This window comes from Lineus longissimus, chromosome 14 (assembly GCF_910592395.1).
Source record: "Lineus longissimus chromosome 14, tnLinLong1.2, whole genome shotgun sequence".
NCBI classification, from domain to species: domain Eukaryota; kingdom Metazoa; phylum Nemertea; class Pilidiophora; order Heteronemertea; family Lineidae; genus Lineus; species Lineus longissimus.
In genome coordinates, this window is record NC_088321.1 from 15,338,557 (window position 1) to 15,360,163 (window position 21,607).

At 41.6% G+C, this 21,607-nt stretch overlaps 1 protein-coding gene across 2 annotated transcripts in view; it reads left to right on the forward strand.

Moving 5' to 3' along the window:
* Positions 1-21,366, forward strand: part of LOC135498869 (guanine nucleotide-binding protein G(q) subunit alpha) — a 32,765-nt gene extending 11,399 nt beyond the window's left edge. Inside the window, exons 3-9 of one of the 2 annotated variants that reach the window (XM_064789368.1) lie at positions 3,096-3,107; positions 5,906-6,060; positions 8,281-8,409; positions 9,538-9,667; positions 10,145-10,298; positions 10,563-10,670; positions 10,918-21,366. In XM_064789368.1, coding sequence (XP_064645438.1) covers positions 3,096-3,107; positions 5,906-6,060; positions 8,281-8,409; positions 9,538-9,667; positions 10,145-10,298; positions 10,563-10,670; positions 10,918-11,000 — 771 coding nt within the window. In that variant the 3' untranslated portion in view covers positions 11,001-21,366. The remainder of the gene's footprint in view (positions 1-3,095; positions 3,108-5,905; positions 6,061-8,280; positions 8,410-9,537; positions 9,668-10,144; positions 10,299-10,562; positions 10,671-10,917) is intronic. The other variant, XM_064789369.1, reaches the window with a different exon arrangement.
* The last annotated feature ends 241 nt before the right edge of the window (positions 21,367-21,607 follow it).

A 21,607-nucleotide genomic window follows, 5' to 3' on the forward strand; every position in this document is an offset into this window, starting at 1 on the left:
ACAATCGATGATTTCTTGGAAAGCTGTCCCGCTCGTATCTAAGACTGTTGACTGTAGGAGTTAATATGAATTGACGGCGTGAGTGCCTAGCAACGACTATCAAAATTCATTTATTCACTCCCCGAGAAATACACCTCCGCAGAAGATAAACGAGAACAAGTCGTTGGGTTTCCATCAAAACAGTTTCAGAGCACGCCTTTTCGTCTTCTGAAAGGCGTGTCATCCTCTCGCGAACACGGTCCACAACACGACTCCAGCCTAACGCATGTTGTCATGAAAGGCGTACTTGTATCAAGTGAAACTGCCTTAAAAGTTGGATTTGTTTGTAAGCTGTGTTAGCCTGGACTCGGAGAGGTGGTTAGCCTGGACTCGGAGAGGTGGTTAGTTTGGACTCAGAGAGGTGATTAGCCTGAACTCAGAGTGGTGGGTAGCCTGGACTCGATGTTGTTAGTGTTGACACGTAGAGGTGGTTAGCCTAGTCTCGGAGAGATGGTTAGCCTCGACTTGGCGAGGTGTGCTACCCTCGGAGAGAGTGTTGACAATACCCCATGGTGTTAAAGGGTTTACGTTACCTAACGTATAATAATAAAACAATATCTGATTGCGCACATTATGTAGTTTCTGACGTCATTTGCACATCCAGCCTTTCTACAACGAACTTGAGTAATGAGAGCGCCTTGCAGGGGCATAACTGTAACTCTCTCATTGATCACACTCTCAATTATATCATCTAGTATTGCTACTGTGCACCAATTGTTGTGGTCCAGACTCCGTCTTACACCAATGTTTCACCTGACCACTGCAAACAGGCGTTTACAATCGCCTGCGATTTAAGTCTCAGGTCGTTAGGCGCTTAACCCCACTTAACCTCTGTGTATGTACTCATCAACTCGACTCAAATTTCATACAAGCATTTCATCATGGACGACGGTAACAACAATGGCATCGGTAATATATGGATTTATGGGTTGGGGATCGATATGGGCTGAGAGGCTCTCTTAGGGTGTGGCCATATGTAGCATCAGGACACGTCACTCTCTTTATGGTGTTAAAATGATTAACCCCCATTTGTTTGATGGTGAATTATAATGCTATTAAATGATGGTCTCTTGAATGAACTTTCTGATCTGCCAACCATGTCTTTGCCAGTTAGCTAAGCTTTGCGAGCATATCCACAGACAAATTATTATCCATTGCTTTCAGCGCTGGTGATTTTCTTTTGTTTACATGTTTTCTGTTTCGAAACCCTTGAGTGATCTTATTCCACTGTTGTGATTGTAACTTAAGTCTTCATTGACATCATATACATAGTGCTTCTGACCAGATTTAAAAAGGGCAGGGTAACTCTTTTTGAGGTTAAAGGGCAGGGAAAATTTTTGGCCAAAATGGGCATGAAATTGCGGGGCAGAGGTGACTGGTATTGATGCTTCCACAGTACCACTTCGACAGACCTTTCCATGATGAAGCCATGCAAACCTTGCCCACCCAAGGACACGGAAATGGGGGGAGGGGGGCACTTTATCTCTAGCAATGAAAATCGATTTAGAGATGAGTTACACGGTGGAATAACGTTACTTTAACCCTTTCCTTTCTTAATTTTATTCTTAGCCACCGCAAGTTTGATGGAAGACGGCATGCAGAACGAGAGAGAATTTTCAAGATTTCAGATTCCCTACTGAGAAAATGCAAAGAATTGGTTTTAGATTCTGATGCACATCTATCTGCTTGATTGTGCCAAAGACTCAAGTCTGGGCATTCAGGCAGTGGGCCAAGTCTTGGCATCCTGTCAAAGGCTCACGTTTCGGCATCATTACAAAGGTGCAAGTCTTGGCATTATTGCAACAGTCCAAGTCTTGGCATCATGGCAAAGGCTCAAGTCTTGGCATCATGGCGAAGGCTCAAGTCTTGGCATCATGTCAAAGGCTCAAGTCTTGGCATTATGTCAAAGGCTCACGTCTCGGCATTATTACAAAGGTGCAAGCCTTGGCATTATTGCAACAGTCCAAGTCTTGGCATCATGGCAAAGGCTCAAGTCTTGGCATTATTACAAAGGTGCAAGTCTTGGCATTATTGCAACAGTCCAAGTCTTGGCATCATGGCAAAGGCTCAAGTCTTGGCATCATGTCAAAGGCTCAAGTCTTGGCATCATGTCAAAGGCTCAAGTCTTGGCATCATGGCAAAGGCTCAAGTCTTGGCATCATGACAAAGGCTCAAGTCTTGGCATCATGACAAAGGCTCAAGTCTTGGCATCATGGCAAAGGCTCAAGTCTTGGCATCATGGCAAAGGCTCAAGTCTTGGCATCATGGCAAAGGCTCAAGTCTTGGCATCATGGCAAAGGCTCAAGTCTTGGCATCATGTCAAAGGCTCAAGTCTTGGCATTATTACAAAGGTGCAAGTCTTGGCATTATTGCAACAGTCCAAGTCTTGGCATCATGGCAAAGGCTCAAGTCTTGGCATCATGGCAAAGGCTCAAGTCTTGGCATCATGTCAAAGGCTCAAGTCTTGGCATCATGGCAAAGGCTCAAGTCTTGGCATCATGGCAAAGGCTCAAGTCTTGGCATCTTGGCAAAGGCTCAAGTCTTGGCATCATGGCAAAGGCTCAAGTCTGGGCATCATGGCAAAGGCTCAAGTCTTGGCATCATGGCAAAGGCTCAAGTCTGGGCATCATGACAAAGGCTCAAGTCTTGGCATCATGGCAAAGGCTCAAGTCTTGGCATCATGGCAAAGGCTCAAGTCTTGGCATCATGGCAAAGGCTCAAGTCTGGGCATCATGGCAAAGGCTCAAGTCTTGGCATCATGGCAAAGGCTCAAGTCTTGGCATCATGTCAAAGGCTCAAGTCTTGGCATTATTACAAAGGTGCAAGTCTTGGCATTATTGCAACAGTCCAAGTCTTGGCATCATGGCAAAGGCCCAAGTCTGGGCAATGGCTTCAGCCCTAGTGTGGGCCGCTAAGCCGATTCTGATGATGATGTTGTCAACCTTCACTACAAACTTATGTGTACATGTATCACCCTCTAGTGTCACATTTTAGAACTAAACATTACGGTCAAAATATGTTTTCTCACTATTCTCATACATTCTATATCTTTCTAGGCGAACAGCCAGGTAGGGATAGCGCAATTCTTGAAAGTTCGAATTGGCAATTTTATTCTTTGCAAAGTGTAGCATCGTTATAGCTTGCCAGTTCTGTATAGTCCTGTTTCTTTTATTTTTCACCAGGTGGAGCTAGTGAATGAATTGACTAGCTTCGTCTCGGGGTATCGCTATGTTGTTTGCTTTCGTCACTGCTGGATAGGTGTCGTCAATTTTGCATGTCGCACAATCACTAGCAGTGCTTGTGCGAGTAAAACCTCTTGCAGATGAGAGATTTTTGTTGTGGCGTCCTGCGATAACTATTAGACCAAACAGACATTCCCTGTTGCGAACCCTGTAGGGGCGCTGGTGTACTCTGGTAACCCGCCCCTTGTTGTTGCACGGGTGATGTTTTTACCTCGCTGTAATGACGGACTTTTAACGATGATGCCTATAAAGCAGTGGCACCAGAAATCAACATTCGACTCCAACCTCGTTCCCAGATGCAGCTTTCTCCGAATATCCAAGTTTCAAGTCGTTGACAAAACCTGATGGACGAATATTCCTTGGTTCAATCCTTGTAGGGTGGTGCAACTCCCCATGCCAGCTATTCAAAACAATGAAAAGCAAAGTGGAGCTTGGATTTCGGAGTCGGAGTCACATGGGAACGAGGTCGTGTTCTTTCTTTCTTTTATAGTCCACCTATTTTCTTTGAGTGCACGTGTTTTATAGCTAGCATTTCCAGCCGGTCGATAGAAGATTGTTAGCGTTGTTGCATTCCCTTTTATCCCCTGAGTAGTATTCACTTCGACCGACACAAGCCAGTTTAGCGACAATGCTGTACGTGGTCTGTGAAGTCATTTTGTACTCAACGCCATACTCTTTTCCACATCACTGAGAACTCGGGTGTCGCACTGGCGTGCACAATGCACTACCCCAAAACGCTGGTCACTGTCGATAAGTGGTGAACATCTATTTTGGCGGTGAGAAGCCGTTGAACCCAGTAGTGAGAGTTTTGGGACAACCCCTAAATGCAACCGTTAGTATTCCCTTCAGTTTGAGGTGAAATGAAGTTTCGGGGCCTGGATGCATCATATCTTTGACCTGAAACTGAAAATTTGCCCACAAAATAACTTCTCTATGAATGAGCCTGGTGAAGCCATCTTTATGGCCGTGTTTATATATAGTTCAGGATTTCACATGCAGCATGTCACTGTTCACTTTTCATGCAAACGAACAAGGTGCTTCCCAAGAGCCGAAGTCAGTGAACCATTGAGAGGTGAAACAAGACAAGTCACAACGTGAATCATATCTCCGGCCTAAAGGCTTTTCAAACCCACCTCGTTTGCTGTATTGCATGTATTATACACATGGCTTAGTTTTTGCACCAGTTAAGGTATGATAGAATTGACAGCAACACCTGTTGGGTCTTTGTACTGAAACTAGGACCGTCAGGTGGAGCTCAAATTCAGCCACAAACCTTCAACCAGAGCGCCTAAGGTTTGGGCCAACATAAGCTCCACCCTCCCGGCCTGAATTTGGTTCAGAGACTCACTTGTGCAGAGTTAATTCCTTAAATCATCACTGTAAGCAGCAAAAAAGGATTTCTCGTCTTATATTTTTGGTGATATCTATGTTATTTTCACGCTGAAATTCTTCCTTGATCACCGAATGAGCTTTCCCACCATGCTTTCTCTGTCGCCATGTGATGTTTTTGTGCTAGAGATTTGCCCGCTGTGTCCTGACATAGATTCCTGCCGAGCCCAGGAACTAGATTTATGGGTGACTGTACAATTCAAGCTGAATGCTCTAACTAGAAAGATCCTTAAATCAAATGGCGCTGACAATCAATGGAATCTGGGCTGGATATGTTTTTTCATGGCACCAAGCAGTTGTTATTGCCTGTTGTCAGTATCCAACAATCAATTTGTACCCCCCCCCTCCACTCCACAAGGAGAGGCAAGCGTGTCAAAGCCTTTAGAAAGGAGGGAGTACAAGGTACAGATGTAAATAATGTTTTGTAACCTCCGCCACCCCTCCCTCCCCTGATACATCCAGCCTCCCGCGACTCCAGCCAACAGACAACTCCTCACAAAGTATCCCAATGCATCTAGTGTCATGTAGAACAGAATGACATTGTTGGTTGCTTGGCAACCCAGCATGATCATGTTGCCAGGCAACAGAGACCAGATTAACGCACTGGTGGATCTGTTACATTTGTAGCCTTGTTGGTTGCGTTGATTGGAGTGGTCCTCTCTGGTTTCGAAGAAAGTTGTCGCCACTTACATGAGGCTATGGTCATGTCGAATCGGTGATATGACAACAATTTTGTTTATAAAAGAGTGCACCGAAATATTTCAGTGCCTGGTTGTTCAAACTAGTTTGTCACCAACTTGGTGTTAACTTTAACGTTACGACATGTTAAGTTACGACACGTTAGGTCTCATGGGCTTGAAAGAGATAACATGGAGTTAAAGTTAATGTTGAGTTAGTGATGCAACTTGTTTGCATGAACCCACGCTTGCTGTGACAGGCTCGGATGCTCCAAGCATTGAATTATGATTACTGATCAGCAAAGACACTACTGAGAGTAGAAAAGTCCTGGGCCAGTTGTTCAAAAGCACAAAAGTCACGTTATCCTCAACGGTTACGTTAAGTGTCCTTATGGATGTTATCTCTTTCAGTTAATCCCATTAGTTAATTCTCAGTTAATTTTCCTATTAAGACTTAACGGCGCCGTCAAACTAACGTGATTTTGAACAACCTAGCCCCGTATGGTGAGAAAATGTTTTGAAATATGGAGTATTCATTCTCTTGTCTCTGTCTTGCAGGAAAACTCTGAAATGGTCCGGTCGGTCGACTACGAAAAAGTAACAACATTTGAAAAACCATATGTAGAAGCGATAAAGGTTTTATGGAATGATGCGGGTATTCAGGAGTGTTACGACCGAAAAAGAGAGTACCAGTTAACTGACTCTGCCAAATAGTAAGTATTTTGCAGGCCACGACTTATTTCAGTTGCCAAATGCAGTGGAAACCCAAACCGATCTTAGCGGAACCCCAAATCGATCTTAGCCGAACCCCAAACCGACCTTAGCGGAACCCCAAACCGACCTTAGAGGAACCCCAAACCGACCTTAGAGGAACCCCAAACCGACCTCTCTCTTTAGGCCAACCTCTCTATTAATTGCACTGGTTTTGGTCCCAGCTTATTTGTTTCCATTTGATTCAACCCCTTGTTGCTGAAACGACAATTTCAAACGATACCTGCTACAGATATCCTACGATCAGTTATGGAGAGGATATCCTGGCAAATCAAAGAAAATGACGCATTCAGTATTCACTGACGTTCTTTGAAAAAGTATGAAGCTGTCTCCATCGAGGCACAACAAGGGGAGCCCGACATTCTAAACAAAATGACGCATTAAATCGCGTTTAAAAGAAGAGTATCGATATAAACATGAGAGACATCCTCCCAGTTACGTCATAAAATTACAAAGGTCAAATGACTGCTGTTTTCCAATCCAGGGGTTTTCCCGTCAAGTGTGAATAATCATAAATGTTACTTTGAAATCAAGTAGGTTTATAGTTGGAACCTCCCATAATCCTTGGCCGTTATTATTCTGACTAGGTGGATAATTTACCAAAAGGCTGACAAACATGATAGAAATTGTAACATCTCAACAACGAGTGCTTTCTATTGAATAAAATAATTGATAATGTCACCTCGGATTTGAGCGAGTGGTGTGCTACTATGAAACCATCAAATTTTACGCCACATGAATTTTGAGATATAGAAAATTGCAGAAATGCAATTGTTTTTTGGCGGGTTACGAATTTCCACGAATTTTCGACAATGGGGCATCCGATTTATGATTGGAAAATAGTGGATTCGAGGCTCGGTACACTCGTTTCTTGCACCTGGCCCGAAATGGCCAAGTGTGATGCGGTTTGTTCACTCCTTGGTTTCTGTAGGTTATGTGGAATAAACAAAAGTCCTAGAAGAACTGGGATTTCACAAAACCAGTCAGGATGTCACCATTGATGGTTGATAAGGACCATTTGACCTATGATAGCATCGCTAACCCTAACCCTAACCCAGCCCATCGTCGTCATAGCGCAAGATCATACACAATATTTTGCAGCTACTCAACGGTAATATTCCAACCCCCCCAGGGGATTATTGTGCAATCAATTGAGTCAGTATGATAGATAGGGTTAGGTTCCCTGCGTTCGATCCATTGACCTTAACTTGTTTGTTTTCTTAGCAAAGAAAGGTCGAAGGCCTTGTTTTCAATAAAGCGATGACGTCCAATGTGTCATTTCAAACTTTCCCAACTTGAACTCGCTAACGGGCCCAGAATCAAGTCCTTCTTTATTTTCCACGCACGAAACGACAACTTGTGTTCAAAGCATCACTGTATACAGAGAGGTGTCCTGATTAGAGAGGTCAAATTGAATGACTATAACCAGTCTGGGTCCAAAACTAGTGTCCTTTATAGAGAAGATGTCCATGATAGAGAGGTGTCCACTAAGGGAGGCTCCATTTTTCTCATCAAGAGCTTTCCAATGATTGGTCCTGTCAATTATTAGTGATGACCATGCAAACTGTTCAAATCATATCTGCATCTGGAACTTGCAACAAAGGTCGTTTTCATTTCTCAAAAGTTAAAAAAGCAATTATCAGTCATCTGCTCGAAATCAATCGCTGATCGACTTATGTAACTTAAAACAATAACAAAATGGTGTTTTGGCCTGCGGAACTTTGCGCTCCTAACAACGACCACACCCAAAGAGCTAGATAGCAAACCGTCCGTTGTCATGGAAACGGCTCGATGAATTGAAGAGTTTAGAGGGTCCAGTACAAAAGAATTGAGAGAATAGAGGATGTTTTTTTGCTGGCTATTTTAGGGAATGTTTGACGTTTCGTGTTTTATTTATGGAAAAAAGTACAATGTAGTTGTTTTCCTCGGATACCTCCCTGTCTTTGCTCAGGTTCTAAGATTGATTGATTGATTGATTGATTGATTGATTGATTGATTGATTGATTGATTGATTGATTGATTGATTGATTGATTGATTGATTGATTGATTGATTGATTGATTGATTGATTGATTGATTGATTGATTGATTGATTGATTGATTGATTGATTGATTGATTGATTGATTGACACACAAATTCACCAGAATGTCTTCTCTTTTCAGTTACCTTGATGCTATTGATAGGATAGCAGAGCCAACCTATTTACCAAGCTTACAAGACATATTACGTGTTAGGGTACCGACCACAGGTATCATAGAATACCCATTTGACCTAGACAATATAATTTTTAGGTAAGTGAACTGCAACAAATCGCATAAGTTTGTCCATCCTTGCATCAGTCTGTCCCACGGCCTGGATGTTCAAACCAAGAGTTGTCACTGACGCTGACCATTGGCATTATCAAGGGCAATATTACCCAGCTATCGGCTGCCCAGTCACCTTCTAAAGAGGTTCTTCACGTGACATCACCACGTGACGTTTTGACGGGGACCTGCTAATGCATTTCCTTTACGTCGTGACCACGTGTGACGGCTACAAAAAAGGAAAAATTCAAAATCTGACTGAATTATCACACTTTTGCAATGTTGACTACGATTTGACCCGAGTTAGTTTCCATGTGGAAAAACCTGTGAACAAAATGTTGGTATTTTTGTGCACTTTGCCCCTGGGAAGCTGGAGTGGGGCAAACTTACACATTGTGGAGCAACTAAGTCAATGGGTTAACAGTGTTGATGTTCCTAGTTCTCTGTATGTATCTGATATCACACCCAATCAAGTCAATTTGTTAGTGCTGCCACCATGTGGCTGATAATGATACTAGCGTCAGCATTCTGACATGTTAAAACTTATGAGATCATTCGCAAAGAAAAACTAGAGAACAGTAAAAATGCCTTTTGGTAAGGAAAGGAAATTGTGATAAGGGCATGGAAAGGGGTATTGGTAGGTGGGCACCAAAGGGGACCTCTGTAGGGCCTGGCGAACTCATAGACGGCTCGTTCTTCCACTTCCAGCCACCTGTTCTGTATCTTCATTCCTTTGGCAGAGATGAAGTGGCTTGTCCTTTCACAGTCTTACCGTATTCCCTGCAGTTTTTCCAATACATCAGTAACTGGGGCCAGAATTACTCTGGTATTTCCTGGTGCAGGGGACAACCTCGTGAGATGTGCACTGCTGTCTGGCACTGGCATTCTGCTGTGTCTCTTGAAGTCGTTTGTCAGCATAGTGGCTAAAGTTGCACGTGTGCCAGTGCGCTCCGTCTTCAAGCAGGTTTTATTCTGGAGTTTCTGTCTCCTAGTCTGGTTGCCATTGCCCTGGCTAACTTGCCCAGACTACCTGGTTGGATTTCAGAGATTCCCTCCTCGAGTGGTCGCCTACCAGAGCCAAGGAAGTTCATAATGTTTTCTTTCTCGTGATTTCAGGATGGTAGATGTAGGGGGCCAACGTTCGGAGCGTAGAAAATGGATCCATTGTTTTGAAAATGTCACGTCCATCATGTTTTTAGTAGCCTTAAGTGAATACGACCAAGTCTTGGTCGAATCTGACAATGAGGTACGTATTCGGTCCAAGGTGGCATCCAAAAATGTGAATTTGTCTAATACTTTTGTTTTACTATTCAGCGAGTAACTGAAAAATCTGTTACGCTGGTCCGGAATTTGTGTCCACTATTGAAGAGTACTTATTTATGATGTTGGATGATCCTGGTCATGATTTGTCCCCCAGAGTTTCGGGGGGGGGACTTGAAATTACCAGGCGTCCGTTCACTGCTCACCATCCCCATCCAGTTTGACCATGCAGACGCTCTAGACTCTAACCGTTGAAATCTTTGGATGAAATTTCAGAGGTGTGTCAAGTAGGTCAATGTCCTGGCTAAGATCTATGGTGGTTGCAACTTCTAGTGATTGCCAAGTAACAGATGCTTCATCAGTTCCCACGGCCAGTACGACGGGGGACTTGACATTGTGCTTGTTAACAAATAATTGTTTTGTAAAAAGAAGTCGCTCTAATCCTTTCTGCTTTCCTTTTCAGAACCGGATGGAAGAATCAAAAGCGCTTTTCAGGACTATTATCACATATCCCTGGTTCCAAAACTCCTCCGTCATATTATTCTTAAACAAGAAAGATTTGCTGGAAGAAAAAATTATGCACTCCCATCTCGTAGACTATTTTCCAGAATTCGATGGTAAGTACGGAAATGCTGAATGTTCGTATATCATCGTATATCAGACGACCTTGACCCTTTTGTCACCACTGACCTTAAGAATATGTATGGTAGTTTGCAAAAACTCGTCCAACTCGGGCAAAAATAGTATCACACAAATTTATAAACAAACCAGGGGCTGATTTGACCAGTCAGTGGACAGTCAAGGTCATTAGGATCAAACACTGCACCGAATTCTGAATCCGTTTTATAAATATAAATTTAAACGTCGATCGTCTGTTGCAGGTCCTCAAAGAGACGCTCAGGCAGCACGTGAATTCATCCTTAAGATGTTTGTAGATTTAAACCCGGACCCTGATAAGATCATCTACTCTCATTTCACATGTGCTACAGGTAAGTGCGGCCAAAGGGCCATTGCGATTATTATCTCCCAGGCCTCTCAATTTGTAGTGTTTTGGAGCAGATTTGACAATGTTAGCCTCAAGAAATTGCTTCAGCTTTTAGTCCAGCTGAGTTTGTCAGATCTGTTTATGGAGAAGCTTGAAGTCTGTCTGTTATCAAAAAATGAGAAAAACAACAATCTTAATGTATGCTAATTTATGCAAATTTATGCTGATTTATGTCTGTTTACTCATTCCAGACACAGAGAACATCAAGTTTGTGTTTGCCGCGGTCAAGGATACCATCTTACAACTGAACTTGAAGGAGTACAATCTGGTGTGATATTATTCAAATCTATGCTCATTTACGCTAATTTATTCAAAATGTCCTTGTTGCCGACACAGAGAATACCAGGTTCGTGTTTAATGCGACACCGGATCTAAGACACAATCCTCATTTGAAGTATAACTTGGTGTGACCGGGGAACCTGTCGGCCATCTTTGTGGAAGTGTCCTTCACCCTCATGATCACCTGGCAACACGTTTCTATGGAAACCACTGTTACCGTGGCAACCATGAAGACTATCACCTATCTTGCGTAACTTTGTGATCAATCAATTGTAATCAGATGACAAATGTATTTTCAAAAATATTTAAAACGAGCGGAAATTTTGAGCAGGATTCTGGATCACGAAGTGAACCGGGGTTTAGGCAGTATAGGCCCTGAACCTGTGTAAGCGTCTGGGCCTGAAGCTGTATAAATAAAACCAGTTTGTATGTATCTTGAATGCACAAAACACAGCATGTACGCATTGACTGTTGTAGCTGTCGGAAATTGACCTCGTTTTTAACAATGCCACCTATATTTGATTTGTGCAATCACTCTAAAGCTTGTGCTTGGTACCATCTGTTCTCAGAAGTGTTCACTTTGACTTTGGCCCTGAACTAGCGTAAGGAGTGTTCATTTGGACATTGTCATTAGCTCTGAACTAGCATAAGGAGTGTTCATTTGGACATGGCCCAGAACTAGGATATGGATTGTCACTTGGACATGGCCCAGAACTAGTATATGGATTGTTCACTTGGACACAGCCCTGAACTAGCATAAGGAGTGTTGACGTGGATTTTCGTAACTAGTCGAAAAAGTGTTCATTTGGACGGTGAATGTAGAAACAGTTATACCTGGATACGGAACGCGTCATGTGTGGCGTCCATTTTGAGACGCACAGACACTCTATTTGGCTCGTGACGCGAGTCAAACTTTTGTATATAGCAAAGAAAGGATTTACTCGGTACATAGTAACATGTTGTAAAGAAACTCGTCGCATTCAGTTCTGAGTTTGTTTATTTTCTGTATAGTGTGAGAAGATGACTTAAACTATGACCTTGCACACCTGAAATTACAAATAGACTGGTCCAATGGGTTGAAATACTACTATTATGGAATGTCCCATTTTAGTTTTGAGGTGTGTCTACACCTAAAATGCAAAATGTTTCCATCCAATTATTTTGAAAATGCTATAAGATGGAAGATCCCATTAAAGATATTCAGGGTCCATCGGTGGAATTCCCAGCCTCACATTTGAGAAAGAAGGAACGGAATTGGTGCTAGACCGTGTGAAATATTGCAGATATAGTGAGGTGTCCCAACATATGTGGGTGTAACACCCCTAAACTAACAAAATAGATAGTCCCAATTATCCAAAATGTGTGAGGATGTGGAAGATCCCATTTTACTCTTGGGGGTGAAGGGAAGTAACAAATCGCAAAATTTTGGGTCATTCTATTCTGGGCGGATTTTGTCTCTGAAATGGAAGAAATTGGATTTTGTTATTTGGATTTTAGGGGTGTAGGGTATCTAAACTATGGAATGACGCGTCGGCCATTTTGTTTCGATTTCCTGTTTATATATGTCATGACGAGACTATTTTGTATGTGGACAGTGTCGCTTTTTATACTGAGCCCTCGGGTTGTTAGGCAACGTGGAAAAATGTAAAAATGGATTGAGATAGTGATTTTTGACCTGACACCCCTTTGAAGCATAATGGGACGGGGTAAAGTTCATTCTCTTCATTAGGTGGGTCGGTTCATCTTTTATCCAAGGGGTAGATGAAGGTTTCATCGAGAAGCCTTGCTTTCGGTTTCAACTCTAAATCTCGGAGTCGGTCTCCAAATTCTAAAGAATTCTAGACCTTTAACTTCAGAGTTTCAAAGCAAATAATTTGTCTTTTCCCGTTAAATTTGAAGATTTCTTCTGATGTTCTAACAAACTCTTGTTGACGATCTTTGGTCCCAGTCCCTTGGATGTAAGATTATTTTAAAGACTTCATCGCTAATCTAATGAGCTGGTGAGCTTGGGCTCTGAAACAAGTACTCTTATAAAACCATGACAATTCATTTGAATACTGTTTGAGATTTATCATGGGAATATTGTACCTTCTGGGTTAATAATGGACCTGACCATCAATGGAAAATGAGTTGACTTAGACTGTCCCATTATTCTGTATAGGGGTGTTCATGTCAGGGCGGCCATGAGGAAGTAATACACCATTTTTTGTTGAAGATAGATACGTTGATGGCAGACGAAGCTGGCCTTGACCTTGGGATGTATAATCAAATAATATATAAATTAGCTCTCGAAGACGAAGGGCGATTACAAATTTTTGTAATTGAATTGAAACAATTGTAGCACCGAACGTAACATTTTGTAAACTTCATTGTCTTAATCTCACTTGGTTCCTTTGGCACTTTTCCGTCACCGCTATTTAATATTTTGGGGATTTGCCATCACTTTGATGTTGTGCCACGACCAGTCGCCATGGTGACACAGCATTACCATGGTTACAGTATGTGTTGTCCGTAGCAACTAAATCTTGACACCTTGATTTTGCAATGAATGGTATTTATATATTTAAATTATAATCTCGTACACGTTTAGCAGACTACAGCATCTATATTTTAACCCGTCATGAGCCTAGGGGGCAGCACTGGGCGACTGTATATAATGGCATTAATAGAAATCCGATCGTACAATGTTCATAGTGGTTGGTTTGCAGATTTCAATCCCGGGGAAAGTTTTTGAATTTATACAATCTTTTAGGCCCTGGCGGTAAAAATGGGACCAAATCATGTCTGAGCAGCTGTTGAGTTGATCTTTTCTGAATTATTATGAAATAATTTATCAGAGAATCTCCATGCAGCATTCCCCTTGGTGTTCTGAGTAAGTGCGTGCCACTCCAACGATCGGGCGAAAAATTTAAATTGATGACTTGACGGAACTGTGCCGCGATTACATGTGGATTGTGGTTGTCTCTTGCCTGCCTCCCCTTCAGGAGCCTCTTGTGCTAAATACGCTTTTTGTTAGCCGTACGATTATGTACCGTGGCGCCCCCTTTTGACGAGAAAGTGCCCAAGGATATATTTTACCATGTTTTGTAGCTCATAACGTGCATATTGTTACCATGGTTACTATAAAATAAACACACTCATGTCATTTTTTATCACGATGTTGTACAAGGCGGTATTGCGGTGCAGCGCCACGAGTTTTAATTTGTAGATGCTTCAATGGTGGCGCTGTACCACAATGTTCTAGTTGTTGTTATTTGTCTTTGCGGACGCCCATATATTTTCGCGATTATGGAGTGTCCCCTACGTTAATCTTTAAATGTTTAGACTTTTATAAATGCGTATATTTGAAGTCTGTATCGCCTTATTTTGAACGCAATTGGGCGCCGCCTGCACGTGTTGGTAGCAACTATGTCCATATCGATTTATTTTGCAAACGGAACTTAATTGGGTGGCGCCTTCTTTGATACAATTGTGAACTAATTGCGTCTATAGATCATGTGACTATGAGTTTAGGTTCAGAACTATAAATATTGCATGTCGATTCATTTCTTCTGTTTAGTTCCTCAGTGCTTTTGGTGAAATATCTAGTCTCGAGCAGTCTGTAAATTTGAGGTTCTCGGGGTCTTAACTTTTGCTAAAGACAAAAAGTGAGCTTTGAAATACCGACTCCACCAAGTTGAATTTGAGAAAATGTTTGAAAATATGACACCAATACATTGAAATTGTACTTCCGAGAAGTCAAAATTTGAAATGGTGTTTCCAATGACTTGAGATTTGAAATGGGGGAAATTGTCAATTGAGCAGTTTCGTCATAACAGATCCAGCTGTTTGCGGGAAAAAAGTGACACGAAATTGTTAACTGATGTCTTTGTGCCTTGATTCAGCAGAAATTTGCTGGGTTTTACGGTATTTTGAGAAAATGGGCATTTTCGGTTTTTCAACATAAGGCGAAACAGCTCAGTGAATGATGTACAGTCTGGGGTTGTCATGGCAACGGCAAATTTTACAGATGCTCATACAGCAAGTCAGTTGGGCTGGGTTTGACCTCATGACCCTTAGGTTACAAGATAAACGCTATGAGGAGTACGCCAGCTTGCTCATGAGTAATCAAAATTGGAAAATCGCCATTTCAGATTTTAGAAAATGCAATTGGAGGAGTTTTTTGCTGGTGTAATTTTGTGATCTTGATTTGAGTAGTTGCTCTGTGCTCATTTTGTCTCTGTAGAATTTGCCATCTTCTACCCACTGCCACGGCTTCATCCTGGGCCAATCCCAGTTGGCATTGGCAACGCCAGGAGCTTGTACTAGTTTGAAACAGATGCTGAAACCGGTGTTTCCCAGATGTTGGAACCGGTTTACTCTGCACTCTGAAATTATTAGGCCTAGATATTTAGCTAAAGCGAAAGTCTGTAGTGAACTGTATTTAAAAATGGTCGGTTTGGTGATGTGGTTGTGGTGGTCATTTCTTTCACGCATTTTTTACAAAATCGTGAACATTTGAAATTATGTTAGCATTTTTGTTGCCGTAGTAACAAGCTTGTGTTACCATGTTGACCAAATTTTGTCCCCATAGTAACAGAAAATGTATTTTACCTAAACCTGATCACATATTTCCAAAAAATTATTTTAGATTGAAATAAATGCAGTTGTATTTATTCCGAATCCTTTGGAGAAAAATGGCCGCCACAACCTTGACCTTTGACCTTGATCCGCAGTGCGTGGTATATTATTTGAAAAATTGAATTTGAATGTAGAATACAATGAGGTAATGTGCATTATTTTACAAGAATGTTTTATGTAAGATGGGTTATTTATTTCAATGCTAGCGCACACGTTTAATACCACAGAGACTTGGCAGGTTTGGCTAAAAATGGAGGTGTTGTCACCCGGGGAAAGAGTTTGGTGAAAATAAAAAATTCGTCTTTTTTCAAGATGAGCGTCTCTTGCCTTGATGTGGCAGAACTTGGCCGAGTTATTGGGTCAACCGCTCTTGATTTCAACATCGCGGGTGACGTGAAGTCAGAAAGATCAAAGACGGACCCGTAAGTCACCATTTTGTTTCCCCGCATCAGAGCTCAGCTCATCTTGAGAGACGTGCATTGTTGACGCACACTTCAAAGATCAGTAAACGGTTCTGTTGGGTGTGATCAATTGTTGAAATGGGTTTTCTTCTGCCGCGTTTTTAGAAAACCTGCCATACTCTCTGTCTTGCCTCTAGTCGGTTGTAACTTGCTGTAAATGTAGAATACGGAACACGAGAGAGTTATCACAGACTTATACCCCTCAGCATCCCAAATGGAACAGTCCATTCTTCTCTTTCTGTAAAGTGGGTTATTCCATTATGATCCCCGTGGTGTGAAAATAACTTTTTCCAGTAGAGACTCCAACTCTTAAAACTGATAAATTCTAGAGTGTTTGGCTTGGTATGGTGTTCTGCTCAGAAAAATATCGCTGACTTGCACTCCCACCAAACTGCAATGGGACAGTCCAAACTGAGTCATTTTCCTATGAAGTGGATGATACCATTATGATTCTGAGGTTGTGGAGATCTGTTCTACCTGTCAAACAGAGGCTCCTCTCAAAAAATGGACTTAACCCTTGAATGGTAAACTCGCCCCCCAACAGCCTTGACACGAGAAACCAGAAAGAAATCAACGCTTATCCCTCTCCCATAACGATATACCAAGTATGAAATTGCTTGTCGATATAATATGGATTATACAGTCTGCCTGGAACTTGTAATAACAATCAGCCCTGAACATGCATATTGAATACACTCCTGCCTTCTTGAGTGTGTTGAGTCAGTATGTGCTGTGAACATGTATAGTCAACGCATTGGTTCACCCGGAACATGTATAGTTAAGACAGCTGGATGAGACTGTCGGCGGTGTTGTTGAACTGATTTGGGTCGTTCATGTGCCTCGCCCTTTGATATAGTTACATGGTGAAACCAGCTTTTATTTCATCTGATGATTTGTGAGATGGCCTTTAATTTGACAAAAATGTGAGTTCAGTTTTGATTTCATCAAAAAATATTGTTGATTTTGTTTTCTGTAAACTGTGACATTTTTGTGAGAGTTTTAGTTTATGATTTTTGCGAAAAAAAACATCAAAATTAAGTCTATCGCTAAGGCAATATTTTAGTCATCGCCAAGTGAATATCAGCAAATTCACCAGATTTTAGCGTCGCAAAAATTCATGGTTTACGGTAATGAAATAACACATGTACATTTTAATGTGATGAAAACCTTGTACTTTTTCTTCAGACTGTTGTGAACCTGCCACCCCTCACTTTGCCAGAATGGACTTTCCCTGATAGACACTCAAGGTGTGTCAAGGGTGAAGACCATTGCAGGTTTGGTGGGAGTGCAGGTGGGATAAATGGTGAGAGCTAGAACTGTCCTTGGTTGTACAGGTGTGGTTGTGCCCTGTCGCAAAATTGCCAATCAGTGCGTTGCCCAGCCAACGTGGTCGTTCCTCGTGACACCAAGAAGAATACTATTAACCTTGGAAACATTCGCGACAATTTTTGTCCCCGGTTTTGTGAAATTTCATCTTTGGCATAGTGTTGATGTGGAGATTTGAAAACAGTGTAACAGTAGTTAGTCAATGATATCAGTTTACTCAGAACTTATTTGTGTCAGAGATGGGCCAATCCTGAACGGCAGTATTCACACCACTTTCGTACTTACTAGTCTATTCGGCGCTTCATCCCATGTGGGAGATTAGGCCTCTCTGTTTCTCCGCTTCTTTCGGTCTTTCACTGCCTTGGCGGCCTCGTCCCAAGTAAGTACTTTCTGGCGGAGTGCAATACAACTTGTGCAGTGGGAACGATTTGTCAAAGAAGAAAAATTTGAACAAAAGAATCTTTCCAATCTTGACCGAAAAAAACCACAGTACAGTTACCGGGGTATTAATGTTTGGTTGCAACTGGCGACAACACAGATCTGTACACTTCAGGGCAATGCTGTGTCACACATTTGGCAAAAGATGTCACCACCAGTCCGGGACAAGTAAACCAAATAACCGGTATTTGACGGCAATAAGTCACTTTTCTGTCTTGAGAAAAAACACGGTACAACACGGCTTGTTTTCATTTTGTGCAGTGTTTTTCACGTCTTGGGACAGTTCCTATGTACAACTTGTTACTATCAGTGAATTGAGTCCCTTTTCCCCCTTGACAGAAAACGCGGTTCCACACAGTTTTGGGAGCGCCCAGTGGCGTCCCCTATAACGGCCTTATTGTCAGAATGTGATAGGTTTTCTTTTCAGTATTTTTAGCAGATTTCCGTGCGTGAACAATCTTTTTGGTGTTGTTCTGAACTTGTTGATGTAAACGATCGGCTGATCTGAAATCCATGCGCATCGAGAAGTGGTCTTGTTGAATGAGAGTGCTTCAACAACTTTCGTCACAAATTGACGGACTAGTTCAATAAAAGAGGTGTGTGCACGAATCTGGCAAGTCCGGCTTTTGGTGTAACAGAGATATTGGTGCGACCTTGTTTGTCAGACTTTCATCTATTGACTGAAATCAAAAGTATTGCACCTCACAGCGCCAGTTTTGAAATCTTTCACATGATCACTCAAGAAAAATCAGTTACGTGGGGAAAGAAGCCAATAAGCTTGATGTGCGACGCACTTGATGACCACAGTGCCGCCATTTTATGGTACTCTCCACCAGGAATGTCGATTATCTCATAACGACACCCTGTTATTGAAGCTGGATGTAATGCGTTACTGCCTCTCAGCGTCGTGTGGTTTTGGATCAGCCGGTTCTGTCACATGTCATGATGTACCAAAGCCATTTTTGATGAACGTGAAGTCAGTAACACCCCTTTTACTCAGAATGGAGCAGTCCAATCTGATTCATTTTCTATTGAGTGGAGGATTCCATTATGGTCCCCAAGGTGTGAAAGCACTTGATATTTGACAATGTGAAATTAGCAACTGATGTTGTATAAATATGAAGAATAATAACGCTGAGGATGTAATGATTCAAGGTAAAGTTGGAGAAAGAAGACGCTTCTTTAAAAACTCGTAGCATTGTAGGAGTTTTACTGATGAAAATTGCATTGGCATGCGAGAAAAAATGTTTTGAAACGGTTAGATAATTGTTACATCTTCTGCATTATATAACATCTTGGAACAATTACATTGTCTTTACAATGCGATTAAATGGTTGAGCAACTAAATAGCGCAAAAAAGTGAAAATGTGCCAAAATGGTGAGTGTTAAAATGTTGTACAACCTCTGCAGTTGATGTCATTATCACCCCTAATAACCCACAATGAACTGCTCCATATGTAAATATTACATAATCATTCAGAAGAGTCCATTTGGGCTTGGGGTGGAGCATCAATTTCTGTGGATATAATACCACTGACCCTCTCCTGTTTTCTGTTTTCTTTCATAAAGGGATGAAATTATCAGAAGATGACTGTTTAGAAAATTGTGCCCATCACATTGCAGAAAAAGTTCTTTTGAGCTATTTGCAGTTATTGACACTGACCCCCTCTATGTTTGAAATATGTTACTAGTCACATTCATTTATGACAAAATATCACCAACTCTATTCATTAAGATGTGCCTATGTTATAATATTTTCAACTTTTCTCAATGGAATTATTGCTTGATATAAACATTCTCACCGTTGGCTAACTTATATCGAACACACCCGTAACTATGGCTGTTGCCATAGCAACCATGGTCATCGCCATGGTCACCTGTTACTATAGTAACATAAGTTTTGTTCTGTAGCACTCAGTGGGTGAACATTTATTCTGAGGCATTTCTGTTGTATGGAGCAAATGAATATAAATTGCTGTATAAGGTGGTTAATAATTTGGTGTAGTTAATTCTTAATAGAGGGCATAACAATCACCCACAAACGACACGTCACACATCGTTATTATGGTACATCTTGCATTCTATCATATTCACTTGGTACATCATGATCGGTTGACGTCCAAATAACTCGCCACACATTTATTGTAAAGAATCATACTGTTCTCTTCAAAAGGCTGGTTGCTATGGCAACAGTTGTTGGGTAACCCGTGGTAACCGTTGCCTTAGCAACTACATAGATATATTGCATAGTCTAGTCATCACAGCTTGAAAATTTAACAAAAGAGGGTGCACAACCTTGTCCCTGGAGACAGAATATTTAAAAGAATGTGAAAAAATCTCCTTGGGACTAGGTTGAAATCTGCCCAGCCTTATTCCTAGGGGTTAATCATACATTACAAAATTCAATCATAAAAGTCAAGAGCCCCTTGGAACCAGGTTGACATTTTAAAGTTTCTACGCAGCGCCCTCTTTTTGTAAGATAATTACCGTCTGAAGCACACGACTGCGGTGACCTTGAACGTGTGACCTTGAAGTGTCCACCTGACCTTGGGATTCAACGCACCATGACGATAATATAGGAGTTTATTACGTTTTTATCGGGTCGCGAATCGGTGTGTTTCAATATCGTGTACAATCTTGAACTAACAGGACGCACAGACTCTCAGGTCTAGGGAGCACCACCAGTCTCGGGTGCTGTGAGTGAAATGTTTGTTCTTTTTGACCTAACAGTGGAGTAGAATATTTTGTGTAGAAATTGGCCATATGTGCAATTGATTTTGAAAGTGGTCTGAATAGTGAAGCAGTTAAAATCAGTGCCATTGCTTTGGTTGAGTTAGAGGACTTGTTTTGGTTTCCGTAGTTACAGAAAGTAAGGGGTTAAGTTGCTTGATTTCATTGTTGGTCACTGAGAGTGCCTTGTTGTGTTTAAGCCATTTTGGCAACTTGGAAAGTATTGTTCGAGATGAATACCAGCTCGTTCGGGATATTCGTACAGTTAGGCCATATCATGCTATTTCAGCAACTTGAAATATAAGCAAAGCCAAACCTATGGATGTTCCAAGCGTCAGTGAAATGGACTTCAATTAGACCATGAACTTGAGTTTATGAAGGACTGTAAAGCCTTGTATATCAAGTTCATGGACATCACTGGACTTGGGATGTACTTGAATTAATAGATATTCTTGAATTAATGGGGCCCCAAGAAATTCCTCGAACACGGGAATCAAGTAATTTACCACGTGTTGAAAGTCAATCGAGTAATCCTGGGCATAGCGGTCTCCAGGTTGGAGGATGGACATGAATTTGCAGCAATTTGGGCCACTTGGTTAAGTGATTACCCCAGAGAGTCGTACCCGACTTCAAGGTCGTAAGTGTCCCTTAGTTGAGGGTTCCACCCAGGTTTGAGAGTCTGTTTGTGTCCTGTTGCCACGGTTACAAGTCTGGAGAAGTGTTCTGTTATAGCTACTAGATACCACTGGAATTATAATGTCTGTATAATAAAATGCTCTGTCATAACGAATGTCGTTTTGGTATTTTTGTTATCATCATCATCATCATAATTACTTGGCGAATGGATCTATGATGGCCCATGGTCATGGACGTTCCAGGGAGGTCCATGCATGCATGAATATTTAATCACCATCATTCATAGATCCATGCATGGACACTTTTGCCTTTGTATGAAGTCTACTCTTGGCAACTGTGTAACTCTCCACATATGCTGGATCTTTTGTTGGTGATGAAGACTTGAAACAGT